Source organism: Falco punctatus (assembly GCF_963210335.1).
Source record: "Falco punctatus genome assembly, chromosome: 1".
NCBI classification, from domain to species: domain Eukaryota; kingdom Metazoa; phylum Chordata; class Aves; order Falconiformes; family Falconidae; genus Falco; species Falco punctatus.
Window position 1 is genome coordinate 100,787,629 of NC_137580.1, and position 21,972 is coordinate 100,809,600.

Genomic DNA, 21,972 nt, shown 5'->3' on the forward strand with positions numbered 1-21,972 from the left:
CTTCTTTATTTAGGGTTTTGGGGTGATGCATATCTCTGTAATGACAAATCATAATTTAGCAGGGAGTTCATTCTTTGGCTGGCTTCAACAGCCTCCTGTTCACCAGTGCTTGTCCTCACTGCCCCTTTGGTTATGTTGGTGCAACTTATGTTGAGCAGCGGGACATGACGGATCTGAGTTAAAAATAACCTGGCAAACCTGGCCTTCCTCCCCCCTTGTTCTGAAACCTGCATCAGTTTTCTGGTCCAGCTCTGCCTGACACTGCAGAGCTGCCCTGGCACAGCTGAGGGAATGGGCCATGGTTAGGTGGAAAACCCTGTAGCGATTCTTTTGGGGCAGGATTGTAATAGTGGATTCTGGATGCCAAGGGCAGAGCATTCTAAAAAGTCTATAACATATTGAATTTATTGTGTTGTGTGCTTTAAATCTTACGGTCATTTGCCAGAGTGCAGGTACTTTGTGTCTGTTTTATGTTCGGCTTTAGCTGGTACAGCCTGGGGGTGCTGACCAGTTGTACAGCCCCATCCTGCTCTCTCAGCAGGATCTCTGCCAGTGTCAGTGCACCCCAGGTGGATAGCGCTGGGGGTGGAAAGCAGCTGTTCTACAGGGGTTTTTAACTGTATGGTTGAACAGATTCCTTGCACCTGGCTCATTTGAGCATCTTCCAGTCCCTGCTGTGAACAATTGGACTTGATGATCTTAAAGGTCTTTTCCAACCTAAACAATTCTATGATTCTATTCTATAAATGAGGTGGCACAGCTCCAGGTCACAGCTCTCTTTGTGGTCTGTGCCAGTCTTGTTTATCAGTTAATACAGTGATGAGTCTGGGTTCTGCATAAAAGTAACAGTATATGAGCATGAGGCTGGGGACACGTCTTTGTTCTCGGGTGGAAATTAGGTCCGTGTGGGCAAATCTATAATTTTGTAGTAATTTTTGTAAGTTGTCTGTTATTAGGAATATCATTTTGTTTAGCTTTTTGCTGGGAACTGATCACAAACAAGCAAATTTGTCTTGCTTATCTATTTGCAAGAGAATGTGACTTGTGAAGCATAGTGCATGGTATTTGTGCAGTGAGTATCTAACCTTAACTGGCATCCACTATCATTCCTTGGGACCTAATTTCATTAAGGTTGACTAAAATGCAACATTTCCAGTTTGCAAGGAAGCATAATTTTGGAGGGAGGTGTGAAATACAGATTTGAAACTTAGTATGTGCCAGGTGGTTTAAAAAAACTCCAAAAATCTCAGAAATATTTATGCTTGGATATTTCACAGTTAAATAGTGGTTTCACTGCATGTATGAAAGCTCCCGAGGGCTGGGGCTCATAAGGTACTGTAGCTTGAGTGGAAGATCTCAAGATTTCTGGCCGCTGGTTGGTGCTCAGACTGCCAGACTCCAGAGTGAACCTTACTGCATGGGTTGTATGGAATAAGGTTCACATGGGAGGTGGTTTCAGAATTTTTCTTGTAGCAGAAAATGTGAAAACCTTGGTAGTCAAGGCTTGAGAGTTCCTGGCTTTCAGCAGTGGAACTGTGAATATAGATGTAGTTAATACCTGTGGCTTTCAAGCCTAAAATGGGTGTAAGAAATCACATTTTAGGTATAATGCTTAGACACTGTCCTAATGACTGACTCTAAAGGGAGCTCAGACTTAGTAATGTAGGTCCCTCAGCACTGTAGGTGTTCAGAAGTGGAATTTCTCATTTCACTTTGATGAGAGGTCAACTGAAAGTTAATGGCTGAGGTGGAGTCACAAAATCCTACTGCTTGCTCACTGTACAGATTGGCTTTGATGATCATAAAGATGTTCTGTCCGTAAAATCTATTTATCAAAAATAATTTTAAATTCAGTGTTGAAAACTTCAAAGCCTTCTTTCTTCTGTTTACCTCAGGCCTTGCCCTGCTGTCAGGGATTACTCTAGGCAGACAGTGTCAAATCAAGTATCAGCTGAGAGTGAAAATTCAGAGGATTAAAGGTGTGTTTGTCTGTAGCCCAAATTGAAAGGCATTTTGATAGAAACTTACGTACAAACATGTACAGAACTGTCTCCTTTCATCTGGTTTGGTGGTGGCACATAAGCCATAGCACATCTGCTGCCATTTTAGTCCTCCTCAGCTACTGGCTGAGGTGGGATGCTCCATTTCTTGATAGGTCTTTTCTGCACTTCCCTGCCTTTAGATTCTGACATCTTCACTGATTTCTACTTTCTGCTCATGATGAGGGTTGTGTTCTCCCTTTTGACCATCTTCCATCACTTTTTTCTTGCTTTGGAGAGGGCCATGAGAGGTGTTGCTGATGCCTCTCATTGAAACCTTAGATGAGGCAACTCAGATCTGAAAGCTTTCTAGAGCCCACTGTTGCGTGTGGGTGGTTTAGTCAAGCTGGAGTGATTGGCACTGGGCTCCAGAAGACTCCCAGCACAGGTCTCTGGTGACTGAGAGATCCCTGGCATGGTGTTCACCTTTTCCATGTCCAGTGCCACAGTTAGGAGATCAGGGGTTTTTATGAGGAGCATTGCTCTCCCAGGCATGCTGCCATGAGAGCCTCTTGTCCCTCGGTGTGCAGGGTGTGCTCTGTAGTCTTGGCTGTCTCTGAGCTCTCTGGCATCTTGTTTGCTTTCCAGGTGGAACCAGGTGTGCAGCCGCTGGGACCTGCCTCTGAAGGACATGAAAATTTCCCTCCCAAAAATGCAGTAAGAGACCACAAGAGCAGTCAACAGATACAACAGCTGGTGAGTTGTGAACCTGGTTTTGGGTGAAGCAGTGCTATACTTTTCCTTGGCTTTCTCACCTGTGCAATCCAGGCGGGGATTTTGGGGACTGAAGTCTTTTTAGGTGCAGCTGCTCTGCAAAAGTGGGAAGCTTAGGGGAATTGGTGGGAAAACACAGGCTGTCTGCGTGGACAGCATTGGTGGGTGACAGCTCTAGGTATTGGGCTTGTGGGAGAATATGTCACATGAAAATGAGAGGGAAACATGCCAGTAGATTCTGTGCAGTGTTTTGTTTAGTCTTATTTAAACTGGCAACAGATATGACTGAACTGGGACAGATATCGTGTGAGGAATATGTCCCTTGTGAATTATTCCAGCAAACTAGGACAGTTCAGAGTGAAGTTTAGCAGTTCTTAATCTATCTGAGGAACCAAGAGTGGTAGGGAGTAACTGCAGATAAAGGTACATTACTAGAGGATGTCTGCTCTCTGTTAGATGTCATTTGGATTAGAATAGGAGTTAAGACAGCACAGCTAGTGTTTCAAGCTGAATATTTTGCACAGCTCTGTCTTTTTGTCCCATGCATCTTGTCTGCCATACTATTCTATACAAATAGGAACAGTCTGCACATATGGGAAACAGAAAACTGTTTCCAGAACATGAAAGGCTTGGGGAAGAGAGGAATAGCTGTTTCACTTGAAATGTTTTTTGCTTTTCATTACCTTTTTAAAAAAAAAAACTCCCTTGGTTTCTATATTGTTTCTGTTTGTCACAAAGAGATTTTCTTAAGAAAATAAAAATAGCTAATACAGCTTTGAGTCTGAGAAGCTGGGCTTGAATTTCTTATGCATTGTAAGAATGGGGACTTGCTGATCTACTTGTGCTTGTTTCATGCAGGAATTTGAACTCAAGAAAAAGCGCAAAAAATGTGAAAACCTTGAGCATGAAGTGAGGAAAAAGCATAAAAGATGCAAAGAACTGGTAAGTGTTCATTTTGCTTACTGTTGTGAGCATAATAGTAGGAGAGGAGCTAGGTTATTGCATGCCTTTCTTGGATTCTCTTCAGTTTATCTTAATAAGGAATCACCAGTCTTTCTCTTAATTTGAACAGTGTCACAGATTTTAGGCTCCAGCCCTTGAGACTGGAATTGTTTATTTAGTCTTTCAGCCAGCTTTGGGTTGAATGTAATTACAAAAATAACTGGATGAAACTCTGTGGCCTTTGCTAGCTTGAGGAGATGCTTGCCATTTTTGCACGCACTCTAGAAAAGTATTGAAAGATTTCTGTATCTTGAGGTGGTAATGACACAAACCCACGGTCATTTTCTTATGCTTCGTGTTTGTTGCATGAGATCTTGCCTCTTTAATTTCATGGGGGTTTTGAAAGTCATGTCACAGCATCTGGATTTCCCCCTTCTGTTTCTACTTTGTTGAGCAGCACTGGTGACATTAGTGACTATGTCAATGTACAGTTTCACCCAGGAGTGCTTACCTTCTGAATAAATGTTTTATTTCTTGCTCCAGTCTCCATTCAGGTCAGTTCTAATGCATAGCTCAGACATAAGCAGTTCATAGTGCATAGCTCAGCCTCATGGTCTGGGTTAGAATGGGATGTTTAAGGAATAAGTTGGTCATTGTATGTTGTTAGTAGCTTTTCAAGGGCAAATAGGGACCAATTCACCTTGAAGTACTGGGACTTAGACTTAGAAGAGGAGATTAGCTCTTGGAACAGCCAGAAAATATTTGATGATCTGTAAAACGTTGGGATGAGGAAGTGTCTGTGTCTACGTGGAGTCATGTGATCATGCAACTATTAAATTCCTGTAATGCTGTACAAAGTTGCTTTAGACAGACTGGACCTGACAAATTCAGTCAGTGTCTCCCGATGTCCATGGTCTCCTGCCTGCTCAGAGTCAGTATTCTCTGAGGCAGAGTGAGAGCTGGCTCTTGTTGCTTGCTTAACTCGAGACGGAATTCTGGTTTCAGATTCAGTTGTTTAAAACTCTCAAGTTTGCAGCCTAGATGTCTCTCTAGCATCATTCTTCCAAATAATTTTTATTCCTTGAACTAACAGTGAAACTTGAATTGTTGGTGGTGGAGATGGAGTTCTAGACAGCAATATGTAAATAATGTAACACTGGAGCTATCAAGTCGACAAAGAAATGTCTTTCTCATTCTGGGCTTTGAGCTTATGTTAATGGGAAAAGAAACTTAAGATATTGTCTGGCACAGGGATGATAGCTGTTTGAGCAGTGCTGCACGCTGCTGCCTTCCACTCCTCAAGCAGCATCCTGTCAGCATCTTGTACCATCAGTCAACAGGAGCAGCTCCACTCTGCAGAATAACTGGGGGAGTTAGGCTGAGGGCCTTGGTGTAGTAATGCCTGCTCTTCCTGGACAGGAGATCCAGCTGCAGGAGGTACAAAGTGAAAATGCACGACTGGCTGAAGAGAACTTGCAGCTGAATGAGAAGGCTGAATGGGCAGGACAGGTAAAAAGCAGTATCTTTGTTTATCACATGACATTAGCTTCTGTAACGTTTTGCTGAGAACAACTTTTTAGGACACTAGTTTTCAAGTTGCTGGTTGAGCGATGCTTGTGTACCCATCTGTGTACCTCTCTGGCCTGTGTACCCCATGGTCACTGCAAGCAGAGCAGTTAACTGGCCTGTTTTTATTACAGAGTTTCCCAAGACTTGAGCAAGGTGCTTTGTCCTTACTTAAGTTTGTACTTGGTTTACTTGTGCTAACTTGTTACGGAATTCATAACCAAAGACAGTGGTTGGTGGGGAGCAGTGTGCTCTGGTCAGAGTGGCCATAGAGCTGAACCCATCACCGCAAGTGGTGCAGGTGTAGAGTATGTTCGAAAGTCCTCAGTCGCCTCTGGCATTTTTTTGTCGTCCTCAAAGAGGGCTTTTGGTGGCTGATGATGGGGTAGGGGAGAAAGCCACCCCTGCAATTCAGAGCTGCCCTTGCTAGATGGAAAACACAAAAGCTTCAGGTCTCGGGAAAAAGTCAGGATACTTGTGTTCTTCAGTTTGCAGAGTGGATTTCAGGGCAGTGTGGCTGCACCTTGGAGGGTTGCATTCTAGGAACACATTGTGGTGTGGAAGAGTTGGTACTCCAACGAAGATCCTCCATGAGTTTCTGTTCCCAACTCCTCTGGACAAATACAGGTTTAGACAAGAGTTAGAAAGTTACCTGTCTGTTCCATATGTCAATGTTGTCACCATGCATAAGGCTTCCCATCTATCTAATAACTTTTAGTTCTGAGTGGAAATGTTTGTCTTTGCTTGATAATTTGCATTGCTAATAGTCGTCAAGCCATAGTACACTCTAGAAGCAAAATATGTTGCTGGAATTTCCTGTAGTAAGTGGAGGAAGTAAACATGATTTCACCAGGCTACTGAACTTTCTCTACTGTTCTCTGTGTTTAATACTACCACCTAGGATTAAAAAAACTTGTAGACCTAGACCTTTGTGCTTTTTTTGAATCTTCTCACTATGTAGCCTGTTCATACCCCAGCCCTTTTCTCCTTGTAAATGGGGAGGGGAGATGTGACTTGTGGGAGGAGCAGTATGTACAGTGTTCAGCACATTGAAGATTGATACAAATGTTCATTTATTTGTTCTGAGTGAAAGCCAGAGGGAGAGGAGATCCATGATTTTGGTATCATTACAAGTAGAAAACAGGTCTGCAAAACAGCCTACTGAGATACAGAAATAAATTTGTCCTCCATTATTTATACAGGGGATACCTGTGGCTCCTTGTGCTAATTGAAAATCCTTTCTCCTCAGGTTGAATCTGAGAATGCTGACCTGAAATTGCAGGTTGTTTTGGTTACTAAGGAGCGAGATTCAGTAATTCAGACGAATCAAGGACTCCAAACCAAGCTGGAGAATCTAGAGCAGGTCCTGAAGGTCAGTAGGATTCACGTGGCTGGAAGGATTGTGCAGACACTTTGTGCTGCTTTTGGATGGCACGTGTTGTCTCTTTGCTTTTTTTGTCCATTCTTTTGTCTTTGTGCTTCTGTTGGGGATTCTGCTTCTGCAGGATCCTGGACCATGGCCTCCCAAAGTGGGCAGAGGCGCTTTAGAAAGGCTGCTTCAGGGATTTGGGTGGAAGGGAAATTAGGTGGCCATCACTGATTTAGGGATTTTCTTTGACTGTGTTGCTTTGGCTTTTGGTAAGAGTTTCTTAGTTTTTGCTCTGTTGAATGACATGAAATACAGGCCATATTTTGACTTCATGGCTGATGATAGGACACAGGACAGTATTTCAGTAATGTCACCCTTCACTGTCTGTGAATTGTTCTGCAGCACATGAGAAATGTGGCTGAGCGAAGGCAGCAGCTGGAAGTCGAGCACAAGGAAGCACTGCTAGTCCTGCAGGAGAAGCAAGAGGAAGTCAGACGGTTGCAGCAGGTTTGCAGTGTGTGAGAGAATGGATGTTTCGCTCTCTGAATCCTGTGGAAACTGATGTGATTCTTTGTCCTGGTTTTGGCCGGGATAAGTTTTCTGCTTAGTAGGTGGTACAATGCTGTGTTTTCGATTTAGTGTGAGAATAATGTTGATTACACACTGATGTTTCAGTTGTTGCTAAGTAGTGGTTACTTCAAATCAAGGACTTTCCAAGTTTCCCATGCTCTGCCAGCAAGCAGGTGCACAAGAAGCCGGGAGGGAGCATAACCTTGTTTCCTTGGAAGTGTAGTGTATGGAGGAGGTATACGTGAGCTTACAGGATAAAGTAAACCAGGGAAGAGTGTCTCTGCCTCTAGGCAAACTCTGGTACCTGAGCAAAGTGAAAGGCTTTTCTCATGAATGGCAGTTCTGATCTTGCACTGCTCTTTGTTCAAAGACCAAAGATGCTTTCAGAGTGTATGGTGTTGTAAACCTGTAATGGTCTATCAAGGTGGTGGTAATAGCAGAAGTGAACTTAAGTAGGCCGCTTTCTTATTTGCTCTGCTTATTTCTTCTTAGGCGCAGGCAGAGGCAAAAAGAGAACATGAAGGAGCAGTACAACTTCTAGAGGTAAGACAGAAGAAAACAAGATTGATTAGTTGCTTCAGATTTGGTATCTTTTGTTCTTAATGTCAGCTTTCTTGATGCCCTGGTTTTTTTTTTATTCTTGAGCAAAACGCTTTAATGTCTTGATTAGATGCAACATATTGCTGCTGTGAACAAGTATTGGTTGTGCTTGCAGAGTAGTTTCTGGGATCAAAGTTTTAGGGGTTTAAATTCTGGCCTGCTCAGTCCTTGGACAGGTTACTTTGTTCAGATTGTGCCCAGAAACTCTTTGAGGGATGTGTTAAGTAACCAATCTCAGATCTGCCTGCTCCATTTTCCAGGATTGTGTGCAGGCAGAAAGAATACTTGCATCCATGTGATCTGAAATCTCTGTTGTGTGTACGTGCTCTGTGCTTTTTATTAGGGAAAAAAAAGGAGAAATGTGGCCTTTGCTGGAGCATAATAAGTGGTGAAGTTTGAGGCAGCTCCCTTGTCCCGTTTGCTGGGCTGGCATCAGCTGTGCGCATGCTCTGACACCCACACAGAATATGCTTTGCTGTGGTGGCAGACAGCTTAATGGTGATGCGGCAGATGTGATGAGCACTGTTTTAGTTTTGGATGTGCTTTATCTTGGTGTTTATCAGGATGAGTTTGGAGAAAACCTTGGCTGTGGATTCCTGGAGCTGCAAAGGCAGAGCACCCAACCCTGGAACTTAATGTGGTGATGTAGTGGCTGCCAGGAAGTTGTTAGGTGTTATGGCAAATAGGGCAGCTTCTGCTCTCTCAGTCCACTGAGGTTCTCTGAATACTAAATCATCTGAGACCAAGCAGAATGCCTCGCTGTACAACACCTGGACAGTGAGATCTCGTGCTAATGAGGCTGTGTGAGGCCGTGGCCCCGTCTGTAGTGGTGACTTACAATCAGAGGTGTCAGTCTGAATTGCCTGTGTCCACTGCTGTGCAGCAGCTCTGTGGCTGTTAGGAGCCCAGGAGAGTGAAGTGAGGTGGTAAGTGTCCTTGACGGAGGAGATTGCTCCATGGCTGCAAATAACATCTCCTTTGAAGGGGGCCTGATCTGTATCTGAACTGTAGAGCCCAAGAGTGCTGGGCTTCTACTGAATGGGGTTGAAGTTGTTGCAGGCTGGGTGAATATCGTGGGGAAGTGACGTTAATTATTACCCTGTTGCCGTGTCCTTTCTGGGACATCTGCTTTCAGCTGCAGAGAGGTTCAGAGCTGATACAGGTGCTGCTTTTATGTCAGTTGATGTTTAGCTGGCTTCTTAGCAGCCTTTAAGGAAAGGGAGGTTTGATGATTGCCAAATGCTTCCTGAACTAATCCACTGAAGGACTGGAGAAGCTGCTAAGGTTTATATTAAACATCTACCTGTGTAAAGGAAGAAAGGAACAGTCATTTTGTTCTGTGTTGAGAGGCCAGTCATGTTCTTGTGCAAGGGGCTCATCAGTTAAATATTCTTGCTTTCATGTTACTGGTACAGAGATGTTGTAAGTCAATGACACCAGGTGGACTGAAGGAAAAGAAATTGTCATTAAAAGGTAGTTTAATGTGGAGCAACAGTTATTTAAATGCCTTAACTATAATCACAGTCATTCCAGAACATCAGTGTAGGGCAAAATTAGGGGTTTGGGGCGCTTACATTGCGTATTGTCATTTTTACATGTGTTTGGATTGCTTTTTGATATAGTATTAATGAAAAATGAGTGTGGTCTGTTTTTCTGTTGGAAGAGTTCAGTCACATGGTTGTCGTAAGTAGAGTCTCCCTCCTTGGAAATGTTCAAAACTCAATGAGACAAAGCTCTCTGCAACCTGCTGTAGCTGACTCTGCTTTGAGCTGAGGGAGTTGACCTAGGGGATCTCCAGAGCTGCCTTCCAGCCTCGGCTGTTCTGTAGTTGTGTGATAAGGCAGTGATGGCGGTAAGTAGAGGTATGGGATGGCTTCTGTGTGCAGAAATACCATGGATAGAAGGATTGTCTCAGCTTAGAAAAGAAACCTCGAGGGTATAGTCATGGGAATGGAGGAGTTCAGTAGTGGTTACAAAGTTCGTGAGACAAGATTCTCAACTGCCTTTTGCACTGCAGAGATGCAAAGGGCACCAGCCTGATTTGAGGAATACAGTATAGAATTTTACTGGGAAATACAGTGAACGGAAACTTTGCCTGTTTTCCCTGACGTAGGAGCAGGGTGCGTGACTGAGCAGGCTGTTAGCTGCTTGAAATCATGTCAAAGCCAGGTTCTGAGTTGTGCCTTGATTCTTAGAACTCCTTGGTCTCAGACCTGGGGAAAGTTCTGGACACAAGGTGTCCATTCCATTGATTTTATGGGTGGTTGCAATGTGCTGGGAAAAGAGGGCTTGAAATTGGGTGCTGGCACTCAAAGCATATTGTGATTTGCAGGACCTCAAAAAGTGCGCAGTTGTCTTACGCATGCATTTGGTATGCGGGATTTGGCTTTTGTTTAGCAAGCAGATGCTTGTGGGAATCTCAGTATGGAACAAGGCAAACACTGTAAGTCGGTGAGAAAACAATTTCATTCAAACTGAGGGCTGGGTTATCTTTGGCAGATTGTTGATTGGCTAGTGTAACTGCTGATGTGGTTTTATATCTTTTTGCTTTTCTTGCTACCAGAGTACTTTGGATTGCATGCAGGTACTGCTATAATCCTGTCAAACAGGACATTTTTCTCCTCTGTCCTGACTTTGACAGTTGCTTGATGTTCTTGTTTTAACTATACTCTGGAAAAGATTGCAAGAGTGTCACCTCCAAGAAAGAAATGTAATTAAAGGAGCTACCACCTATGAGTTTGATGGAGCAGCTGCTTTTCTGTTTAAACGCTTTGCTTTCTTGACCAATTAGAATTAGGAGCTTTATTTTTTTGGCATTTCCAGATTTTTACAATTGTCCAACTGTGCACTTTCTCCATGTGTTGCATAAATTTAAAGGTCTTTTGGGAACTACTTGCAGTCCAAGAGTGAAGACTTTCCTTCAAAACCCAAAAGCAATGGTAGTTAGCATTGCAAATGAAAGTGAAAGAAAAAGACAGGTCCTGCTGGCTTTGTAATTGGTTGGAAGATGGGAAGTTGAGATTGTGAATAATAGTTTTCACAGAAGAGGCAGTAACTGATGAAGTTATAGTCTGGGAGTTGTGCTAGCCAGCCTATTCACAAATGATTTGGAAAGAAGGCTTATATGGGAGTGGTGAGGTTTGTAGCTGATAGAAAACTGCTTTCAGCAGTCACCTTCAGATCTGACTGCAGAGAGCTGTGAGAAGATCTCATGAGCAACAGGGAGATTAAATGACAGGTAACACGGACTGTGCACATGGAGGAGAAGCAGCCGTTCCTAAATGTGCACAGTGGTGGGCTCTGACTAGCAAAATGGTGATTCTCTGATCTCAAAAACATACAGCAGAAGATATGGAGAAGGGTAACAAGGGACATCTGGATGAAGGAGTGTCATCTGTAGGAGAAGTGTAATAGCACAGCCCAGAAGGAGAGTGTCTAAGAGGACAGGGCTGAGCTGATGGTGGTTGGGTTTAGCTTGGTGTGGAAAATGAGAGTAAGTTCCTGAACTGATTGTTAAACTGACCCCACCAGGCTCTGCTCCCTGCTCTTGCAGCCTCTTCTGGTAATCATGGTACTCAGTCTCGGTTGGTGTGAGGGTCCTTTCTTTCCTCCTTTTGGGTTGGGCATAGACACAGAAGTCTCCTACCTCTTCTGTGTCTGGGGCTTGATTCCTGCTGGTTCCCTGAAGCTCCTGGCTGTGTCCTTAGGCTCCTCTTCCTTATCCCCCCATCTCCTAGAACTGCCCTGGAAACTTGCTGCTTACTCAGCTGTGTGTGAACCTCTGCAAGTAGTCCACTAGAAGTGCGCTTTGTGTGTGATGTGGTAGTAATATTTAAGAGATGTTTGTACGTTGTTTTGAATAACACAAGATCTAAAAGACACCTGACCAATTAGATATCTCAGAATTAAACTGTGGATTTTCTAGGCTATTTACTTGGCCACCAGTATAAATGGATTTAAACTGTGATTAATACATTTACAGAACCAAGGAACTATTAGGATGCTATTTGTGCTATTAAACACAATATTCCAGATGCATCTACTGGCTCAGGTCTCCAGACAATATAGGAAAACCCTCTGTGGTCCTGCAGTTGTTCTGTAACCTGTCTCTTGTCATAGGCTGTGTCCCAGGGTGGGACTGGGGACAGATGTTGGTCTAGAGAAAACCCTACTTCAACCCAGTGCAACTGTTCATGGTTTCTTTTCTTTATTAAGATGTTATGCATAGGGGAGAAGCATTTATGCAAAAAATCTTACCTGTAAGTAAATTCAAACACTCATGATTGCAGAGGGACTCTGTACAACATGACTTAGTGAACAAGGAGTTGGCTTTGAGTGGAAAATGCAGACACTTCTGGAAGTTGCTCATGGCATCTGATACTGTCTTTCAGTTCAGCGGCAGTTACTTCTTGCCAGATTTCAGAGGCTTCCCTTAAAGACTTAGAGCACCTAGCTAGTTGTGAAGGAAATAGCTGATAAACTGACATGTTCGAAACAGACCTGTCACAATAAAATAAAAATGCATGCACCCATGTAAGTTAGGGAGTGGGCTAGAAGGATATTGTGGTACTCTGAGACCAGAAAGAAAGCTTTTTCCAGGTTAGATGTGTTATTTTTAGAGCTCCCTAAAAATCAGACTTCCTGTTGTACTTAATATTTCAAGGCATGATTTATTTTTTGATTTGGAAGAAGAAAAAGACACTTCAAACGCTTTTTGTAGAATGGAAAATTTTGAAGAGCACAATGCAGTCGTCTATTTTGTTGCATCTTACCTACACAAAATGATGAGATGAGTGACTGCAAAGCCTGGTGTGATCTCAGCCCAAAGAGAAAAAAGGGTACAACTGTCAACTCTTGCAAGGCAGAGTCTGCACCTCAACCAGATGCACTAGTGCCTAATTAAATATTGTCTGCATTAACTCAGTTGAAGAACTGATTAGATGATATATTCCTATCCAGCCCTAATGTTTTTTGTTTACTCGTTACCTGAAGTGCATGAGCGGGGCCTACACAGGATACCTGTCTAAGAAGGCAGAGTAAGGTGTTGCGTGGTGGAAGAGTGAGAAGAGGGAGGGAAGCAGTTGCCTTCTCCTGGGAATTGGTGTGCCTACAACTAGGGAGTATGTGGGGATGTGCAAGGACAGCCAGGACTCGGTAATATTTTGGAAGGGGAAGATGCAGAGATGGTAGAAAGAGAATACTGGAAAATACAAGTGGTTCTCTAATATGAATGTGTCCCTCCTTTTCCATAGTATTTCTTCTCTAAGGCTTTCCTGCATCTCATCTTGCTGAGATGTAGCTTTCTTGTACTCAGCATGCATTTTCCTGGAGCGTCATCCCTGTAGGACCTGGTGGCAACATGTGTGGGCTGCCTGCATCAAAGAAATGTTCTGCAGCATGGACCAGGGTGCCAGTACTCTCTGCCCTTCCTAGCCCCTGGAGAAGCTGAGATCTGGAGGGACAATCAGGAGTCCTGCCCAGAATGGTGAGGAGGCCAGGCCAGGGTAGGGTTTTGAGAGCCTCGGGAGTGATGGACCAAATGGAGCACTGGGAGAGCAATTCCTTTGGAGGTGTGATTTTAATGCTCCAATAAACAAGCAAAGCTTTTCAATCTTTTTTCTTTTCAAGGCTTATTTATCTTTGACTTATCTCATCTGGTCTTGTGCAGGACTTGGATAGGATATTGAAGTTCAGACCCAGAATTTCAGGGGTAATGCCTAATTGAACTTGCAGTCAGGGTCCTCATAGATGATGAGGCTTGGGTTTTCAAAGATGGTTTAGGTGTGGAGCTGACGGCTCCTAATGACCATTCCTGGGCATGGCACACCTTTAGCTTCCTGGGAATCCGAGACCCACTGAAAAGACATGGCAAAGGGAAATGCTGTTTGGAGCCTCTGTGGTGGTTTTGGTATGAGTTTTTCCCTCATCTTGTGTCTCTCCTGTTAGGCCCGAGTGAAAGATCTAGAAGACCAGTGCCGCAGCCAAACAGAGCAGTTCAGCCTCCTGTCTCAAGAACTCAAAGAGTTCCGGCTTCAAACAGGAAAAATCGACCTTCTCACCTCTACACTGGTGACTTCTGAGCTTCCTCTTGCTCTCTGCAGCTCTACCCCACAGCCCCACTGGGAGAAGGGTAATTACTGGAGATGCCCGCAAGTGTTTTGACAAATGAGTTGTTACTTGTGTAAATGGAAAGGTGTAAAGAAAATAATTCAAATGTTCAGTTAATTTTTGAGACCTCTGTCTCTCTTGTGGTTCATTTTGTAGTCATAAAGAGAACTTGGCATTTGTCTGACCAAAGAGAGCCTGGGGTGTCCAGTCTGTTGCGCTGCTAAATGAGTCACATTTTTAGAGACCTGAGCATTAAAGGGTGTTTGCGCATTGTGTTGCTCACTGCTGATCTTGTATTCTGCCTGTGGCTAAAAGTAATGGACAGATTATTTTATGGCAGAGTCAACTCTTCCTGGATTGCTTACTCACCAGAGTGCTAAGAAGGTTCAGAATGAAGAGGCTGATGAGTTTGAGTCATCACAGCGGGCGCCTGATGCCACTGTTGGCTCCCCAGTTGCTGCTACCAGTTCTCAGAGACAAGCCAAGAAAGTGGAATCTCAGTCAAACTCTTCAAAATCAGAATCCATGCAGAACAGTCCAAAATCCTCCCCAACTCCAGAGGTCAGTATGGGAGCCCCCTCTGCGGCCTGTGCTTTCTAGCCACAAGGGAATAAATGCATTGCTGAGAGCACTGGTAAAGTTGCAGTCATTCCCTCCTGGCTGCCTGAAAAAAGTGGGAAAAACAAGAGAAAAGCTGTAGGAAAAAATTGAAGGGGCCTTGCATGCCAATGTCTGTAATACTCATTTGAACATAATTGCTGTGCTCCAGGAAGGAAACAACAGAGCAGACAGTGCTGGGGGCTTGGAGAAGGAGCAGTATGGAGAGGTCCATTGGTGGGAAGTGTGGGAAAGCTCCTGCTAAGCTTTCTTGTGACATCTCAGCTACTGCTAAAACACACAAAGGCTACAAACTGTTATTTTTAGCATGTTGAGGAACTGTGTCCAGTTTTTTTCTGGCCTTGATTTCTGATGGTTTTTGGCCTTGAGCTCTGGATGAGGGGCTCAAACTTCTTTGCATGCTTTTAGGTATTAAAATTTTACTTTGTGAAAGAAACCATAAAAAGATGCTCAGTTTGTGCTAGCAGAGGGGCAAAATGAATAGACTTTGCTTGTTTGTGTCACCAAGATCTCATAGACAGTTGTTGCTTCTCCCCAGGAGCTCTTACATTGTACTGTAGGGTTCACTTACACAGTCTTTCGTACTCTCTGCTGTATATCACTTCATGTGACAGTTTAGGGTAAGGAAGTGTTGCGGGTGGGGCTGGCTGTGATGGCACGGGAAGCAACTTTTGCTCCTTTGGTCCACTGCTGTTTCCTGGGCATGCAAATCTTCAAGGCCACATGGAGTACCTCATTGTACCTGTGGAGGACACTCAAGTCTTGAGCCACTGAGGCCAGGGCACAAAGGAAGGGATGCTGCTGTGGCAGGCAGCGCCTACCACTGTGTAAGAGCTCTGAGAAGCTGTCAGGTTCAGAGGCAAAGTGAATGTCACACCTGTGGAGGAACAAGTATGTGACTGCTATCAATTTTGTAGTGGGAAAAATTAATATTTTTTTGGTTCAAGAGAAAGCTTGGAAGCCACTGTGCCTCCATGGAGAGATAAGGCAAGTAGTGCTTATAGAGATCAGTGTGGTGTCCTTGGAAAAGAGCCAGTGTGTAGAGCGTTTGGCTTCAGCAACACATGGTTATGGGAACATTCCAGAGTGCTGGCCAGGCTACTAAAAGCTACTCCATTTGGGTCTGTCTTTGGGTGTTACAGGGTGCAGGTGTTTGTTATCCTAGGACATGATGCAGATTTGCCTTACAAGGAGTATATTGCATTGAAAAGGTGCTCTGAACTCTTTCAGAGATTAAGTTTGGCAGTTTATATACTGGAAAACACCTACTTTGTATTCTAGTGCCTTCAATGGGTGTTCATCCTTGAGGTCTGCTTGAAAAAAGCAGCTTGAATTGGTTCATTGGCACCATTTCAAAGAAACACAAAGGAACTGCATTTCCTCAAGAAGTATGATTTTATTATATAACTCATTGCCACTGGATGTAAAATTCCAAAACGTCACTGGGATCAAAAAGACTGAGACAAATTTCTCAAAGATTCTTCTGCTAGTAGCCACCAAATGCATTCAGGGTGCAGCCTCCAGCTTAGGAAGTCTGTAAGCAGCCAATTGTTGGAAAGTGAGAGACAATATGGGGAAGAGGAGTTTCATGTTTGCCCTGTCTCTTGTATGCTTTCCTGCAGCGTGTGCTACTGGATGTTATCAGAGCCAGCTGTTTGGTCTAGGTGGCCCTACCAGGTCCAACCAAAGCTCTACCTAGTGTTCTGAAAGTACATACACATTATATTGAAGTATTTACAGGTGCCGGAGGGGAACTGCCTGAACAAAAGCGCTTAGAGACCTAGACGTCTAATAAAACTGTAAGGTCTCCTTTGTACAGGTTGCCATTTATGTTGCAGACACGGACAGCTACCATTTAGAGGTAGCAAGAAATGAATATACTGAATTACGGATATGTAGGGTGGAAGGCGCCTCTCCAAGCGTCTCTCCAATCTCCTACTCCAGTGGCCTGTCACCAACACTAGATCAGTGTGGCCATGGCTTTGTCTAGCTGAGGCTCTCCACGAATGGAGATCCCCCACCTCAGTGGGAACCTGTCTCAAAGCTGCATCACGCACCTGGGCAAGGAGTTTTTCCTGGTGTTTGACTGGAACCTCTGAAGTTGCAACTTGGAGGTGTTGCCTCTTATTACTACTTTTTCACCTTAAAAGTCATTCTGCCAGGTGGTCTTTGCCTGGTGGCCAGACTGACACCGTACATGATCTTAGGGGACTTGTTCATCGGTGTTTGAACCCTTTGAGTGTTCCTTTACTCTGATTTGGGCCTTATCATATCCTTCATCTTCAATGTTTTTAGGTGGACACTGCAAGTGAAATGGAAGAACTGGATGTTGACAGCATCTCTCTAATGCCTGAGCCAGGCAGCCAAGGCCCTGCAAAGCTCCAGGTGTTCTTAGCTCGGTACAGGTACTGGATCATTTCTTGTGGTCTATGAGGTTACACTGTAGACTGGGAGGAAGAGAACTCAGATAATTCTGTGCTTGTGAGGAGCAGATCAAATGTGATCTGTGTCTTCCATGTCAGAGTCTTCGGCCCATAAGGTCTCGCTCAGCTCAGAGGGATAACATTGCTTTGGAATGTTGAAATCCCTTTTAAAGACTAAAGAGCAGGAGTTGGCAGTAGGTGCTTGCAAAGATAAAGGTTTTTCATGAGGCATTTCCCTGTGGTAGGCCCTCTGATGAGCTTGAGAATCCTGGGGTAGGCACATTAGAACTACCTGGAGGCCAAATCCTATCACCAGTGTATTTACTGTTTTCATGCTAAGTGAAGTTTTTGACTTGCTGTTCAAAACATGGAGTTACAGCACTGAGTGTTTTGTAAGTTGTATCCTGAGGGCTGGATAATTATGAGGAAAAAAAAAAAGGGCTAGAAACCTTTTTTTTTCACTCATGTAATGTTGTTCTTGCACGGATCAGCTCATTCTTTAGGGTTTTAAAGACAGGAATTCTGAGATTCTGTGCTGTGCTTGTCCATGACAGTCATATGGCAAGTAAAGTGTACCTTACAAGTTTTGGGCATTTTCAAAAATTTATTTTTGTTTTCCGTCAAAACTATCAAATGCATGAAATGTAGAGAGAGATCTACATAAAATAGTTAAGGCTGCAGGTGAATTTCAGGGTTTCTGTTTTAGAAGTGCAGAGTCCTACAGCTTATCTACTTAGTACGCTCAGAAACACAGCAGGCACTCAGGTAATTTAAATCTTCTCTTAAACACTTTCTTGAGTCACTCTGATCTGTTCCTTCAGACATCACAAGATGTCAGTTCTGCTACTCAAAACCTTATTCCTAGCTGCTATTTGAACATGGAACAATATGTTATTAGTTATTTATGAAACTGTAAACTAAAATATTGACCTTTGTCTATGGAATTTGCCACTTGCAAAAAGTGGATGCAGTCCCAGTGAATTGTAAGCTGATCTAACATCACAGCTCGAATGTATTGCTGTGAAAGTTGCTATACAAAGTAAGTCTTCATATTTGTAAATATTTCAGCTACAATCCTTTTGATGGGCCTAATGAAAATCCAGAGGCAGAGCTTCCACTGACTGCTGGCGAATATATTTACATCTATGGAGACATGGATGAAGATGGCTTCTTTGAAGGTGCGTTTTAGTAGAATGAAATGTGACCAAACTACTGTGGGAAGTTGATCTCTTAAAAAAACCAAGAGAGGAATTTAGTGAATCTTGACACTTCAAGATAAAGGTTTTCTACCCAAAGTTGGTTTGTTAGAGGCAAGAGCAGATTCTGTTGGAAAAGGGTTTATTTGTGTCATGATTAAATTGAGTCTAGAACATGAAATCCTGGTCTAGTGATTTCAGTGGAAATTTTGCCACTGCTTTCAGGAGAGCTCCAGGTTTCATCCCCACATGATTCCTCCCTAGCTGTGGAGAGGAACATGTTCAGCCCTGGGCACCTTCTGCATATGGTCTGTTTCCCTCTTTCCAGTAACTTCATAGTGAGGCAGAGATCATAAGCAGCTGGTGGTCTTAACTACCTCTTGCTCTTTTGGCAGAGCAGGGTATAAAATAAGCAGTCCGAACTACAGTTATGTCATTTGGTGTCATACAGTGTGTTTCGCTTTTGGCACCTTTGAAAACACGATCCTGGTGGACTAATAGGCAGATGGAATTAAAACCAAGAATTGTGGACTGTAAATTTGTAATGAAGTTTCTTTGTGGACCTGGCTTACTTAATGGGATGAAGGAACCTTAATTTACTGAGGTGGTTTGCAAGAGCTGAGGCAAATGCATGCCATGTTGCACTGCTTGCTCTTTGACTCTTCTGGCTCTTTCTTTCTTTCTTTCTTTCTTTCTATTTCTAAGCTTCTCATGTATTTATTTGTTTGTTTGTTGTTTAAAGAATAAAAGGTTATTCTTTACTAACGTGTTCTGCTTTCCCTGCTTTCAATTGATTTGCTGTAGGTAGAGGTGGAAAGGGGAAAGTAAGTGCAATGCCTACGCACTGCTGTTTTGACCGTGGTTTGACGGTTCTTGCACGTACCAAGAGTGCTGTGGTATCAGTCATCCCCATGGGTCCTTTTGGGACATCTTTGTTACAGAAGCTAGCATAACAAAGGAGAGAACTAAAACGGAAGGCCAGAGCTGAATACAGAGCTGGAAAGGTGGACTTTCATGAGGAAGTACTACAAAACCCAAATCTGTATGGCTGGGAGAAGATGTTAAATCATCAGTCTTCGTAGTTTGGGAAGGCTAGAAAAATACACTTAAGTTAGTAAAGGAGCTGTGATCAGGAAAAGTAGGGTAATGAAGAAAGAAAACCCCTTAAGCTAATTACACAAAACAACTTTCTAGTTAGTTGGCTCTGGAATGTATGGAGCGGTGTGGCTCCTCACTGTGACCATTAGGATCTACCTAGGGAAGCCCTGTGAAATGCAGGAAACTTTGCCAGGAATAACCTCCCCGAGGTTTGTTTTTTTCATTCCTGACTGCAGCGCAGTTGTGACCTGGCGTAGACATTGTCACGTTGTCTTCGTGGATGGGTTGGAAGGCTGAATGGTAGGTGCAGTGGTAACAGGTTTCCTGTTTTTTGTTTAGGGGAACTGATGGATGGCCGGCGGGGGCTAGTCCCCTCCAATTTTGTTGAGCGAGTTTCAGATGATGACCTCATGACGTTTCTGCCTTTGGAGCTGAATGATCTCACCCATAGTTCATACCAGGAGAAAAGTTTTGTCAGTGCAAGCACCAGCAGTGGAGATAAGAGTGATTTTTCCATTGAAGAGAGTAGCATCAGTCCATTGGCCAGTAGAGCAGAAGGAGACCAGGAGGAACGTGTTAGTCATACAGCAGTGCCTTACCCAAGAAAACTGACTTTGATCAAGCAGCTTGCCAGAAGCATAGTTGTAGGCTGGGAACCACCACTTTTGCCAGCTGGCTGCCCAGACATACAAAGCTACAACATCTATGTGGATGAAGAGCTATGTCAAAATGTGAAGAGTGGCTTTCAGACCAAAGCAGTGATTGAGAAGCTGGATTTAAAGACAAAGGCTTACCGTGTATCTGTGCAGACTGTGACAGAGCAAGGCAGTTCTGATAAACTGCGATGCACTTTCTTTGTGGGGCAAGATTTTTGTGTGGCACCAACTATGCTGAAAGTCAGAAGTGTCACTGCCACGTCGGCAGAGGTCATGTGGCTTCCCTGCAACAGCAATTACAACCACGCAGTGTATCTCAATGGGGAGGAATGTGACATAACAAAACCTGGGGTCTACTGGTACACCTTCCGCAACCTGCAGCCAAGCACTCAGTATGTTGCCAAGCTGGAGGCCCGGCCCTTGAAAACACCTTGGGAAGAGATCCCAGAGGGGCAGGAGCAGAACTCAGCTGTGATACACTTCACTACCCCACTAGCAGGTATCAGAGAAGTCGTGCCCATGGCCACTGTGCATGGAGTGCTTGGAGCAGTGCGCTCTGTCATTACTTCGCTATGAAGCCTTGGGGTGAAGGGAAGCAAGGTTTATTAGGTCCTAAAGCCTGAGATGCTGTACTGTTTTGTCTTAATGTTTTTCTTCCTTTATTTTAAAAATTTATTATCTCTTTTGTTTTCATTTGCTCTGGGAAGACATCTTCTTTGCTGATTTGAACAGCATGCCTCTCAGGGCATGGAAGATCTGGTTTGCCATGACCTTGCTCTAAGGGTTGCTGCATCTTGGCCTCAGCTACTTTTGCAAAGTTCTGTTTTCTGTGCATTAAAGCTTTCACAGAACAAGAGCACCTTACTTTCTCTGGTTCTGTCTACCGTTTCCCAAGACTAGCCTAGCTATTCTAGTACAGTTCTGCAGTGGCAAGTCTGGTGTGGTACCTTTCTCCTTGATTCTAACCAGAGTTTAGTTTAGCTTTATGCTGTTGTCAGGTAAGCAAGAGCAAAATTTGTTTGGTCTCTCACAGGCACACCTGATGCTCCTTTGGATGTCCAGGTAGAAGCTGGTCCCTCACCAGGTATCCTTGTTATCAGCTGGTTACCTGTCACTATTGATGCCGAAGGATCTTCCAATGGAGTCCGAGTCACCGGTTACGCTGTGTATGCAGATGGGCAGAAGGTATTGTGCTGACGCTATGCCAGGCTGACGTCTGTGTAGGTGGGTGGCTGGAGGCTGGTGCAGGAAGCGTGCCAGGAGGAGGCAGTGACAGTCCTTGGCTTGGAAAGGAATGATACTAGAGAAGAAACAATGCTTGGGCTGTTTGTTTTGACTGAAGCACCCCAAAAAAAGAGTTCCATCCAGATTTTTGATGTGGTTTTGATATAAGTAAGCTAGGAAAGTTCCTGTGGCAGGACCCTTCACTAGGAAAACAGGACAATTAGTGTCAGCCGCCTCTGTCACACCCTAAGCACTAGCTTGATCCTTTGGGAAACGACGAGCTCAATGAGTCCATAGCACATGGAGAGAGTACAAGTACAAGTACTCAACCTTGCCACCACTTGGGGCTTATCTCTGGACTATGGGTTCTCTAGCCATTTTTTATATTAAGGACAGGCAAAGAGGGAAAAGAGGGAGGTATACAGACACCCCAGGGTCCTGTATGAATACTGGTAAAGAACCTCCAAAGATATTCTGTATTAAAAGTGGCCTGCAGTCTTCTGCATATAGGATGTTGTGCTATTGGCCATGGGAGAGGCAAGGCACAACTGTTCAAAGGAGCAGAGTGCAAAACAGAGTGGTGCTGTGTTGGATGATTGCTCTTCTATTGTGGAAATGCTTTTTCGTTACATAGGTCAGAAAAGGAGTCCGAGAAGGTAGGCAAAAGAGAGGCCAGAAAAAGAGATAGCTTTTTTAAAGTGTAGGGAACAAGAAGAGTTAAAACCTGGTGTAGGAGGGAATAGTCATGTTTTATAGAATATTCAGTTTCTCAAATGGTTGTGGTAACAATTTACCTTTGCTGTTCATTCTTCCCTGATATTGTGCAGAAGGGTGAGAATTCTGTATGCC

At 43.8% G+C, this 21,972-nt stretch overlaps 1 protein-coding gene across 4 annotated transcripts in view; it reads left to right on the forward strand.

The window, feature by feature from the left end:
* The window catches only part of TSPOAP1 (TSPO associated protein 1), a 73,467-nt gene that overhangs the window by 26,693 nt on the left and 24,802 nt on the right, over positions 1-21,972 (forward strand). For 2 of the 4 annotated variants that reach the window (XM_080388679.1, XM_080388676.1), the window contains exons 6-18: positions 2,628-2,735; positions 3,612-3,695; positions 5,115-5,204; positions 6,511-6,633; positions 7,033-7,137; positions 7,693-7,743; positions 10,364-10,384; positions 13,747-13,930; positions 14,249-14,469; positions 16,822-16,931; positions 18,018-18,127; positions 19,583-20,398; positions 20,933-21,084. In XM_080388679.1, the coding sequence (XP_080244805.1) occupies positions 2,628-2,735; positions 3,612-3,695; positions 5,115-5,204; positions 6,511-6,633; positions 7,033-7,137; positions 7,693-7,743; positions 10,364-10,384; positions 13,747-13,930; positions 14,249-14,469; positions 16,822-16,931; positions 18,018-18,127; positions 19,583-20,398; positions 20,933-21,084 (2,175 nt within the window). The remainder of the gene's footprint in view (positions 1-2,627; positions 2,736-3,611; positions 3,696-5,114; positions 5,205-6,510; positions 6,634-7,032; positions 7,138-7,692; positions 7,744-10,363; positions 10,385-13,746; positions 13,931-14,248; positions 14,470-16,821; positions 16,932-18,017; positions 18,128-19,582; positions 20,399-20,932; positions 21,085-21,972) is intronic. The other 2 variants (XM_080388677.1, XM_080388678.1) reach the window with 1 other exon arrangement.